General features: G+C 49.5%; 1 protein-coding gene across 1 annotated transcript; it reads left to right on the forward strand.

Moving 5' to 3' along the window:
• The first annotated feature begins 3,003 nt into the window (after positions 1-3,003).
• On the forward strand, positions 3,004-11,607 carry SLC30A1 (solute carrier family 30 member 1). Its single transcript, XM_061475588.1, has 2 exons — positions 3,004-3,673; positions 7,166-11,607. The coding sequence occupies exons 1-2, from the start codon at positions 3,043-3,045 to the stop codon at positions 8,074-8,076; spliced, it is 1,542 nt and encodes a 513-aa protein (XP_061331572.1). The 5' UTR covers positions 3,004-3,042; the 3' UTR covers positions 8,077-11,607.
• The last annotated feature ends 210 nt before the right edge of the window (positions 11,608-11,817 follow it).

Raw genomic sequence — 11,817 nt, forward strand, 5'->3', positions numbered from 1 at the left:
CTGGGAAGAAACTGTGCCCTCCCTCTCTCCTGAGCTATATGGCCCATGTCTTCTGGCTTTTGGCCCCAGGAGGAGTTCAGCATTCAGTCTGGTATAGTAGGAAGAGCTATCTCACAACAAGGGCAGGATCAAGAACATGCCCCTTAAGGAGAAGACAGCAGCAGATTGACCAGTGGTGTGGTATCCTTTAGCAAAGTAAGAGGTCTTGTGGTGAAGAAACGTTATCCCTAAGGGTGGTACTGATACTGATATCCTGTTTATTCCATTTACAAGCACTCAGTCTTACAAGAAGTTTTCTTACTACAAGCAAACTACAAAAACATCATGGGGGTGAAAGAGTAATGCTCAGCTTCAGTAATTCCTGAAGTCCAGCCAATGAGGCATCGAGCTCCTCATCCTCCCTTCCTTCCGAGCTAAATTCCATGGGATGGACACCAATCCCTGTAAATTTATAACCTGCCCCACCTTCAGGAATTAAAAAAGCTTTGAGCTGTACCAGTTTCTTTGACCCAGTATCTTAAAATTGGTTCATTCTTCCTTATAAACTAATGGCCCTGCGTGGGGGTGAGGAGGAGAGGACATGGGCATGTTCTGTTTCAGTGTGATTGCTGGTCAGCTTCCTGGCTATTTACAACATCTTATTAAATGGTGTTACAGCACACGGGAAGCCAAGGAGATGAGGAGAACATTACAGCAATCTAATTACTGACTCTTACAGTGGTCATTAAAGTGTCCCACATGGGTTCCTACCGCTAAGCTAAAAACACAGCACACCTCGATACTGACATGTGAACAACCCCAGGAAAGCAGGGTCGCAGGTCAGTACAGCAGGACCTGCGGTGGCCAAGCTGCGTCTGCAGAGAGCACAGCGCTGCAGAGCCAGGGAGGAGAGGGGATGGCATCCATGGAGCAGAGCAGCGCGGTGCATGGACACACGTGGGCTCACAGGGACTCTGCTGAGTGCAGGGAAGCGTGTCCTGGCACACGGGCCTCTGTTACACTGATTCATTTACTAATGAACGGGAGCCCCCACCCAGCTCCAGCTGTCAGGAACCTCTGTACGGCTCCCACATCACTGTGACTTTAAACCCGTCACCCCCTGTCCTATCGCTGCAGTCCCTGATGAAGAGTCCCTCTCCAGCGTCCTTGTAGCCCCCTTCAGACACTGGAAGCTTCTCTGAGGTCTCCACGCAGCTTCTCTTCTCCAGGCCGATCAGCCCCAATGCTCTCGGTCAAGGAGAAGAGGAGTTATCTCCAAGTGTAGCAACAGGCGTGTGCATTCCTGCTGGATCTTCCTTTCCAGGGCACCAGTTTCCTTACTGCCTCTCTGTACTCTTACACACAGCAGCACCTCTACAGCTACAAATAGCTATGGCTGTTTGGTTCCCCTCCATTTTCTACTCCCGGAATGTTCTTGGATGCTCACTCTCTTGTGGCCATGTTTGTTGGCTCCCTGGAACAGAGCAGGCAAAGCAAGAGGTCAGCTCTGCCTTCTGCTAACTTTTGTGATTTGTTTGGGCTTTTTTGTGATCACATTTTTGTCATTTTTCCGGGTCTCAAAATACTTGCTTTCCTTTCCCCTTTTAAACTACAAGTTTAGTCAAACAGTTACTATCCAGGGACTTTCTTTCATTGGGCCTGCAAAAAGGCCAAACCTTGAACAAACTGGGGGCAGGAAAGGCAGCAGGAAGAAGCTGCTGGGATGCACTGCGGCAGCTGGAACACATGCCCATGGATCCAACAGCTGGGGCTGGGTGCTGGTTCCTTCCCTCCCCAGACAGGCACAGAGGGACCATGAGGATGCTCAGGGGCTGCAGCCCCTCCTGTATGCAGACAGGCTGAGAACATTGGGGCTGTTCAACCTGGAGAAGCTGCGTGGAGACCTCAGAGCAGCTTCCAGTGTCTGAAGAGGGCTACAAGGATGCTGGAGAGGGACTCTTCATCAGGGACTGCAGCGATAGGACAAGGGGTGATGGGTTCAGGCTGAAACAGGGCGGGTTCAGGTTGGAGATAAGGCAGAAGCTCTTCTCTGTGAGGGTGCTGAGGCGCTGGCACAGGGTGCCCAGAGAAGCTGTGGCTGCCCCATCCCTGGCAGTGTTCAAGGCCAGGTTGGACACAGGGGCTTGGAGCAAGCTGCTCTAGTGGGAGGTGTGCCTGCTCGAGGCAGGGGTGTGGAACCGGATGATCTTTAAGGTCCCTTCCCACCCGAAGCACCCGCGATGCTACAGTAAGGCCGTTTCTGGCGCCTCAGGGCCTGCGAGGCCGCGTGGCTCCCGGCCGTGCCGTAACCCCACGGAACACCGCACACCCCGCACCGTGAGCGCGGACAACGGCGGAGGGGGGGGGGCGGCCCGAGCCTGGGGAAGGGCCCCGACTCCCGGGGTTCGAGTCCCGGCGCGGACCTCCCCGCTCTCCCCGGCCGTGGCGGCGCTGGCAGCTCCCGGGGCTCGGCTCCCTCAGGTCTGACCCCACCGGCGACACAAACCGGCACCCCCGGCTCCCCGCACCGAACGCGCCCCGCTCCGCCCGTCCCGCAGGGGGAGCCCCGCCCCGCCCCGCGCTGGGCCGGGCCGGGCCGGGCCGGGCCGTGCGGAGAGAACCTTTTGCACGAGTCCCGCTCGCCGCGGGGCGGGGAAGCCGCGGGGCTCAGCCAATGGGAGCCACCGCTGGCGCCCCGGCGGGGCGGGGCGGATGAGGCCTAACGGGAGGTAGCGAAGGGGCGTGGCCTCCTGTCGCGAGGGCTTTCGGGCCAATGAGAAGGGAGGCCGAGGGTGGGGCGGGGCGAGGTGGGGGCGCGGTGGCCAATGGGGAGCCGGCAGGGGGGCGTGTCCGCGCCGGTTCGGGTTCCGTGTGGAAAGAGTGAGGGGGCTCGGGTGCAAAGTTTGCTCGCCCAGCGCCTGAGGAGGCAGCGGCGGGTCCGGGCCGCCGCCCGCGGGGAACGGGCCGCGATCGCGCTCGGGGCTCCGCCGCGGGCCGCTCGCAGCGCCGAGCGTTCTCCTCGCGCCTCCGCCGGGCCGGGCCGGCAGCCTCTGCCCCGGCGCGATGTGCGGGGGGATGGCGGCGAAGGGTCCCGGCGGGCCGCGGTGGTGGCAGAACCGGCGGGCGCGGCTGCTGTGCATGCTGGCGCTCACCTTCCTCTTCTTCGTGGTGGAGGTGGTGGTGAGCCGGGTCACGTCGTCGCTGGCCATGCTCTCCGACTCCTTCCACATGCTCTCCGATGTCATGGCTCTGGTCGTGGCGCTGGTGGCCGTGCGCTTCGCGCAGTGCACCCGTGCCACCAAGAAGAACACCTTCGGGTGGGTGCGGGCCGAGGTGATGGGTGCCCTCGTCAACGCCGTCTTCCTCACCGCCCTCTGCTTCACCATCCTGCTGGAGGCCATCGAGCGCTTCACCGAGCCCCACGAGATCCAGCAGCCGCTGGTGGTCATCGGCGTGGGGGTGGCGGGGCTCATCATCAACTTGCTGGGGCTCTGCCTCTTCAACCACCACGGCGTGGGGGGCCACGGCCATTCCCACGGCCACGGGCACTCGCACGGCAGCAGGCAGCACTCCCGCAGCGGCTCCAAGCCCGAGCAGCCGCCCGGGGATGGGGAGGCTGCGCTACACCGGGAGGAGACCAGCACCTTAGTGGAGAACTGCAGCAGCTCCAACGGAGTCAGCCAGGACAAGCTAGGTAAGCCCTGCGGGTCCTCTGCCCCATCCCGGGGTGGGAGTGCCGGGAAGGTGGGAGAGGACCCTTCTCTGAGTAGGGCAGTGGGTGTCGGTCTCCCACCTCGGGCTGGCTTCAAGGGGACCCCCTGTCCTTTCTGGTGGGGAAGAGGCAAGAAGCTTCCTTAGCAGTGCTCTCTGGCCCACGGCTGTTGCACCTCCACCTCACACCTTTCCTTCGGGTGCTAAAAGGAGTGCCTGCCCTAAGTTCTCTTGAAGACAAGTCGGAGTGGGAAAGAGTCTTGGGGTAAAGCAGGTTGTGTTGGGAAGAGTTGTTGGTGATAGAGAAGGCACATGACGAGAGTGTTTTGCCTAGAGACACAAGCTGTCACAAGACGATGCCCTAATGCCGTCTGAACTGGCTGCACATCGGATAGAGGACAGCTCAACACCTTGGTTGGTCCTGACAGCCGGATCTGTCCCTTGGGTCAGTTATTAGCTACCTGAGAAGCTAGTCTCAACCTGAAAGTAACGTGCTGGAGTGTATTCCATTGCAATAATATTGTACTTCTTCGTGACATCCGTGTTAATACGGAGAAGTCTTGGAAATTACCAATACGAGCCATGGAAGTGGGTGCTGAATATGGAGCTCACTGGTGTCAAAGTACACATGTGGCCTCTTTGCATTAGTTCTCTTTAGCTTTCTCAAGTACGCTCCTTCCCACTCGTTTGCACATAGAGGTAAACTTAAAATCTCCCCTTCCCAATTAGGATTAAAGTGTCTGTTTTGTGGGAGGGAATTGCTTGGGTTATGTTTAGAATGGATCCAGAAGCCTGGATCGTTTATTTGGAAGTCACTTGGGCAAAGCCAAGTGCTGCATGCGAGCAGAGTGAAAGGTGTGCAATGCCTGCTTCTCTGCTTTAGCCATAGGGCATCCGTGTAACCAGGAGGAAGAGGTTTCACTCTTCAGAGCCCATGTTTCTCTTTTGGTTTTGGGGTTCCATCAGGAGACTGCTGCTTTCACTGAAACTGAGCTTTAACTGAGCTGAGTGAACCTTGCTACAGTTTCATTTTCAGTGGTCACAGGTTCCAGTATTTGAGAAGCAGCTTTCTCTTTTCCTCCTCCATCCGTGTTGCTTTGGAAAACACAGGTTTTGCAAGAGGATAGAAAAGTTGTTCTGAATAGCAGACCATTGGCCTGACCACGTAATAAGCTCTTAATGTCGAATTGGTTCCCACAAAGGTATCCTAATAAATACTTTTAAACAATGTACAGTTTCCTTAACCGTTAATCTGATAGGTTTCTTGGCTTGGGAATTGTGCTTGCATGGTGAAACACAGAATCCCTGACTGGTTTGGGTTGGAGGGGACCTTAAAGCTCATCCAGTTCCAGCCCCCTGCCATGGGCAGGGACACCTTCTACCAGGCCAGGTTGCTCAAACATGATGAAAAGCCAAGTTTTGGACTAGTTCTAGACTAAAAGGTTAGCTTATAGCATGGGTTAAAACCTGCACTGTTCTGAGCTAAGTCATCTGGAATTTCTCATGGGCTCCCTTCTGGCAATAACAAATAATTTGTTGTGGGTATTTAGGTGGTAATAGGGCATAATTTTGGTCACAGTGAAACTTTGAAATAAGTTTGTATTTCCTCCTGTGCCCTGCCGTGATTGTGTAATGGATGGAGTTATTCATAGTTCACCCATGCAAGTGTTACAGGTAAAGGTGCTTGGAGACTTGTGAGAGGCTCTAGGATGTGCAGGTGAAGCCTAGGGAAGTGTCCGAGAGTGGTGCTGTGCCTTCCTTGGAAATGACAAAGAAGGGTAGATCCTGACTTCCTGAGGTGAAAGTGGAAAACCAGCTGCAGCCTTAGGGGCTAGTCCTGCGCAGGTAGCTTTGTGCTTTAAGCGTACAGCTAGATTTCGGTGAGGGTGTTTCAAATGGACACGATTTAACCGTTTGCCATTAAAGACTAGTCTCAAGAGCTTTCTGGCACAGTGTTTCCTGTTACAGGTCTTACTGACTCTTCAGATCTCCTTTGCCCCAACTACTTGGTGTGCAGCAGTGTTCCTCTCTCCTTGCGCTTATCATGGACCCCGAGGTCTGAGCTCTGTAACCTGAGCTATTTTCCTCTAATTTATTGGTTTCCATGCAAAGTTACGGGTCCCATTATCCGTAACTCCTAAAGGTTGTGTGGAAAATGTAGTTGGAGCTTTTGGACAGAAGCGCGGTACACGAGGTGATGAGCCTGAGGCTTGGAACACAGCTGCCTGGGCAGGAGCCCCCCCCTTCTGCAGAGAGGAAAGGACTTGTGGACGCTTTGTGATTACAGAATCACAGGAGTGGCAGAAGCTGCAGGTCTTGTGAACATGTTAATATTTACAAAGCTTTGAACTGAATGACCACGGAAGCAGTAAGGGCTCTGTGTTTCAGTCAGCTGGGCCAGTGGCCAGTGGCCGTTTCTTTAACACTGGAAGTTTTCTGGCCCAAGAAGAACTTTCAAAGAACAGTGGGAGGTTACTCACGTAAAATGCTTTCAAGTTTGACCATTGGAGCAGGTTTTTCTTTGTAACGATGCGTGTGCATTTATTGCTATGCAGCTAGTTAGGTGGCTGGCGGACAGTTTTGGCACTAAAATGTTGATCTGTGCCTTGCAGTGTCCATGCCACGGCTTTGGGCATCAATAGCTCTGTGTCACTCAGCAGCTCTGTGTCACTTGCATAAAAAAATAATGTGTTTTTAGTACTTTTTTCAAAGTTGTGAAATCTAAATAGCACTAGTTCACAGCCTCTGAGAGCTTCAGTGGTAACTTGCGCTGCCCTGGAGTCAGGGCTGCCGGTAAATTCAGACCCAAAAGCTCAGCTCATTGTATCTCACAGTTCTGCTGGCTCCATGCGCCATCTCGGGAAAACTTCCTTTTCCTTGAATTCAGCAGTCTTGTGGAAATGAACTCCTAAACCTGAAAAGAAGTTACTGTAAAGCAGTACCCATGCAGCTTGTCAGCTTTTGGCCTCATAAATTTGACTATAAAACAGCAGTGCAGAAGAGATTTTTAGCAATGTGATTAGCCTTCTGGCTTTTCAAAGGGGGGGGAAACCCCAAGTTGCCTAGCTCCTTAACCAGCTTTTTGCTGTATGCTCTGTAATTCTGCATTTTGTTTAGGAAGTGAGCAGTGAGTAGTCAACTGGTTAAACAGCTAGAAAAGGGGAAAACAGGTTTTCAGCAGGATACATTTGAGTGCAGTCGTCTTTATCCTTTGCCACTCTGTAGTATGAAGCTGTACTTGGCTTTACAGCTCTGTGTAGGAGCAATCCTTCTAGAATGTTTTGACCACTTCTCGGGACAACCGAGTGTTTCTCAGCTAGAGAAAATGTTGCCAAGTGTTACGGGTAGGGTTGCTTGCTTTTAGTTTTGCACTCAGATGAAAGCGAGCTCAATGTTGGTTACTAATTTTATATGGAATTACAGTAGCACGTAGTATTACAGCATATGCCTAATCACTCTACTGTTTTCTCATCAGGTGATATGAAAGACGACATGACTGACCTACAGGTGAATGGCAACGCTGGTCATTACACTCTGGATGTAGAGGAGGTTGAAGAAGACTCCAGTGCACAGCTTAACATGCGTGGAGTTTTTCTGCATGTTTTTGGAGACGCCCTAGGTTCAGTAATTGTGGTAGTGAATGCCTTGCTCTTTTATGGGTTGTGGAATCCATGCCCCAAAGATGGGCCCTGCTTTAATCCATGTGTCAATAATCATTGCATGGAAAATGCTACTTTATCCCAAACGCTGGGCAGAGCAAACACGTCCGAGCAAGAGAGCATTACGGTGGCTGGTCCATGCTGGTTGCTGTATTTAGATCCCGTCCTCTGTTTGATAATGGTTTGTATACTCCTTTACACAACCTACCCGTTACTTAGGGAGTCAGCCCTTATACTTCTACAGACTGTTCCCAAACAGATAGATGTTCATTCTTTGAACTCAAAACTGCGTACCCTTGAAGGAGTTGAAGCAGTCCATGAATTACACATTTGGCAGCTGGCAGGCAGTAGGATCATTGGCACTGCTCACATCAAGTGTCCTGACCCTTCCACGTACATGATGGTGGCAAAGCGCATAAAGGAGATCTTCCATGACGAAGGGATTCATGCAACTACCATTCAGCCTGAGTTTGCCAGTGTTGGCTCTGAATCAGGGAGAGGGAAATGCGAGTTTCCTTGCAGGACTCAGTGTGCTTTGAAGCAGTGTTGCGGAACAGGGGAAGATATTACTGCAAAGAAGACAGAAAAATCTTCGTCACTTAGTATTTCTTGTTCAGAAGTTGTCATTGAATTTCCAAAAACTAGGAGGACTAAGCCGGAGAGCATCCCTTCAGTTAAGCTAGAGGCAAACACCGACCAAAACGAGCAGTTTGAATCATCTTTGTAACTCCCTGCGTGGTGCTACCTGAGGTCTGGGGACTTTGACAACAGCTCTGTTGCAGGAGGAAGGGACAGAAGTTTGAGATGCAACATTGCCAAGTAGTGTAATTGCTGAAGTCCTTGTTCTTGTCATACTGCTAAATCTAGAATGCTTGTTTTAAAGAACATAACGTCACTGTCATGATACAATGTGGTTGTGTTGACTTTGTACTGGGACAGACAGGAAGTGCACCAATGCTGTAACAAGTTGAGAAAACCAGTTTCGACATTTCAGCAGAGACGCTTTTTGCTGTGCTTCGAACTGAAATATTTCCTTTTTTCCCAGTGAAAAGGTATTTGAGGGATAAGCACGTAGGAACTCAGTTTGTGTTACGGATTTCTTGGACCTACTCTTTCCTTTAATATTTGATTTGTAGATATTTTAATATATTGTTTATTTAGAAGCCCTACGGAAAACCAAAGTTCATAGAGTGTTTTTAAAGAGATAACTACTTAAAACTGGAAACCACTTTGCAGTTTCACATATTTTTCTTAAACCTATATAATAATAAATGTGAAGGCTTTTTCTAATGGATTTATCGTATAGCGTATTTTAAAGAGAACATCGTGTGATTGTTAGAAGCTGTCCCCACCTTTTCTGGTAAGGTAGTGAGGTGATTAAAAGCAACTGCTAGTGAAAAGATCAGATGTGAAAGGGGTGTTTTTCAGTCAGCATGGAAGTTCAAGCTACTGTATACTGCTCTGTGATCAGGACATGAGACTGACCCATAAAGTAATGCATCCTTTCATATTTGATGGGGTTTTCTGGTGTTTTTCCTTATTTCCAAGTTGCGTGTGGTCATAAAAGTCTTCAAAGTTTAATGAATCCTTGACTCACAGTGCCATGAATGAAGAGCTGGAGCTTCATTTTCACTTGATGCTCAGTTCACTAAGGTAAGAGAATTGGTTATGTCAAGAAGTGCTCTGTTGGGGAATGTCTGCCAATCACCGACAGTCTTGATTTGTGCTTTTGAGGATAGACAGTCGCCTCCCTAACAGCCGATTCAGTGATGCATTTTGCTTGTAGCCGAGCGTGTCTGTAAGCACCTGCGGTGACGGCAGTCCTGGTCCCTCCCCTGTGTCCTTGGGAGCCTTCCGCAGGCTTTGAGGAAGTGGGGCCGGGAGCAGGATTTCATTGCTGTATTTCAGACTTTGGGATATTTATGTACCATGTAATTCCGCTCAAGTAGCCGAATCTATGGTTTAGAATGTTAACTCTGTCAACTGACAACTGGCTCTAAAGAAGCTGTTACAGTATGCTGCCAACTTACACCTTCACAAAGGAGAAGCTGGTCGATGGACTCTGTGAATTTGGCAGAGACTGAGAGTTGAAGAGAAAACGTGTGAGAGATCTAAGTAAAACCCTGACCCTTTCGATCCACCCTCGAGTTATGTATGGGATATAATATCTTGTGATTTAATTGACTGCTCCTATGCTCGAAACTGGAAAACGTCTTGGATCTTCCATTGGTTGCTCTATGACCCTGGACATGGTAAACGCTCTGCCTCAGTTTCCCCGTCTTAAAATGGGGATGATACCTACCTCACAGGGGTGTTGTGAGGCTTAACTCTTGTGCGAAGAGGTCTGAGATGTGTTTCTGGAAGGCACTGGAAGGAGAGTAAGATATTAAATTACATGGTATTTACTACTTCTACTCATGTGTTGCAATACCTAGGCACAACAGAGGGAACTGAGGATCGTTTTGGCCTTATGAAATTCTTTGATGCTGTGGTTTTCAGGTTTTTAACAGTATTTAAATGTAGATTTTTTTTTTTTAAAGAAAAGAATGTTTTGTTAGTGAAGGGAATGTGGCTTTGCCTCCGGATACGGGACGCCTTCTAGTTGGCATTTCTAATACGTGTCTCCTATGGTAATTGCTCCTAAGTAGTTCAAAAATAGTCTGCTGCTCCTCCGACCTGGATTGGCCCAGGTCATGTCAGTGGTCTTACCCAACTTCTCAGCAGAGCGTTGCAGTCAACTCTCGATTATCCATGGGTGGATTACCAGTGTTGTACGTTAACTGTGCGGGCTACAAGGCCAGACTAGCTCTGTATCCCATGCCAGTGCGTTGGCCAAATGCTAGGTGCCAAAGCATTGGAAAAGTAGAGGAGCTCAGTCCAGTTTCACACAAGTTCCCTCTCGCAGGGTTTGTTAGCTTGGGTGCAGTTATTGTGCCTCTTGGCTGCTCAGATGCAGCCACAGGAAGCTGCGGTGTGTGGAGGGGTCGGTTCAGCTTTGTGCTAGCCTGGGGATGTTAGTGCATCGCAGCCTTCAGCATCCCTCGCCTTTTTCTGTGTTTATGCTTATTGTGTAGTCTCACAAACTAACTTAAATGTGTTAATATAGTATTTATGTATGTTTTTGTTTGGTCTGAATTACCTTCTTTCTTCTGTTACCTGTATATGATCTAGAGTTGACTGTTAAATGAGATCTCGTGTAAGGCTACGTTTGCAGAATATGCTACAAGTGCGAGTATGCTACAAAGTATTAACCAAGTAAATTTTGAAATTAACAAATACCTTCTTTTTTTTTTTTTTTAAATGTGTATCTTTGCTTTTTATGGTAAATTTTCACTATTATTTTGCTCACTAGTTTAATATTGCTCACAGTCATTATCTTGAATTCTTGAGGCCCTGGCTGGGTATCACTGATGCACCCTAGAACTACTGCTCTTTAGTGTATTAAAACCCCAAGCACCAAGACAAACCCTAGTAGCACTGAGAAGCCTGACTTCCTTCTCTCCTGTTGCTCTTACAAGAAACGAGCAGTTACTGAGTGTTGAGAGTTGCCACCACTTGTTAGCAGTAAGTCAATGCATCTGAATAGGTGGAGTTGTACTCGCTCCTTCCATTGTAACTATTTAATCTTTTTTTGGTGCCAGAAGTCATATTTTTCTATTCTGTGTCCATTGCAGGCAATGGCTAGCTTAAAAGACAAAAAGCTCTCCTCCTACCCCCCATGATGTTTATTATAAGGACAGGTTACAGATGTGATGATGGTGATGGTGACGACGATGATGATGGTGGGGGCAGAAGGGGACTTGCATGGCCTCTCTGTCCTGTGCCACATTGCCTGTGCAGCACCAGCTGGCGTTAACGGGGCCCTTTAGTCTCTTTAGCCCTCGAACACACAGGTAAATTCCCTGAGAGCACATAGGCAGGTCAGGTTGGTGGCCGTATGGCAGCAGAAACGCAAGCGTCGTGTTTGTTCCAGCTGCGTGAGACCCGACTGTACCCTGCTAGCTTGCAATAGTTTTGGTTTTTGTCTTTAACCTTATCTTTGTGTGGTTTCACAGACTTGGTTTGTTCTGAAGATCACAGGTCCGGAATACTGGGAGCATTTGAAAACACTGCACAGTCTTTTTCTCCCTCTTTCTGTTCCCCCCACAAACCATGAAACTGGTGAATCTCCTGTAAGTGAGCGCTGCAGTGGTGGGGAGCTCATTGTATTGTGTATCACATTCCTGAATTTTTAAAATAAAAGAATATGGAACACTGACTTTTGAGGAAAAATAAGTTTGTATTTCAGTGTCTAGATTGCGCAGGCCTCTGGTTAAACGTGTCAGAGATGTACCAAATGTCATTGAGTGAAATACTGTAGGCTTAGTACGTGTCTCATCCAGAAACATGCTGCTTTAGAATCACTTCTTGATTATATCCTCATCAGGGACTGCAGCCATAGCACAAGGGGTGATGGGTTCAGACTGAA

Source organism: Pezoporus flaviventris, unplaced genomic scaffold, assembly GCF_033815535.1.
Source record: "Pezoporus flaviventris isolate CSIRO_AGI_PZ_B2104156 unplaced genomic scaffold, CSIRO_AGI_Pfla_v1 ptg000083l, whole genome shotgun sequence".
In the NCBI taxonomy this organism is placed as follows: Eukaryota; Metazoa; Chordata; class Aves; order Psittaciformes; family Psittacidae; genus Pezoporus; species Pezoporus flaviventris.

Coding starts and splice junctions, on each gene's coding strand:
- SLC30A1 (XM_061475588.1), top strand. CDS start 3,043: ATGTGCGGGGGGATGGCGGCGAAGGGTCCCGGCGGGCCGCGGTGGTGG. Junction 3,674..7,165: donor AGTCAGCCAGGACAAGCTAG/GTAAGCCCTGCG, acceptor TTTTCTCATCAG/GTGATATGAAAGACGACATG.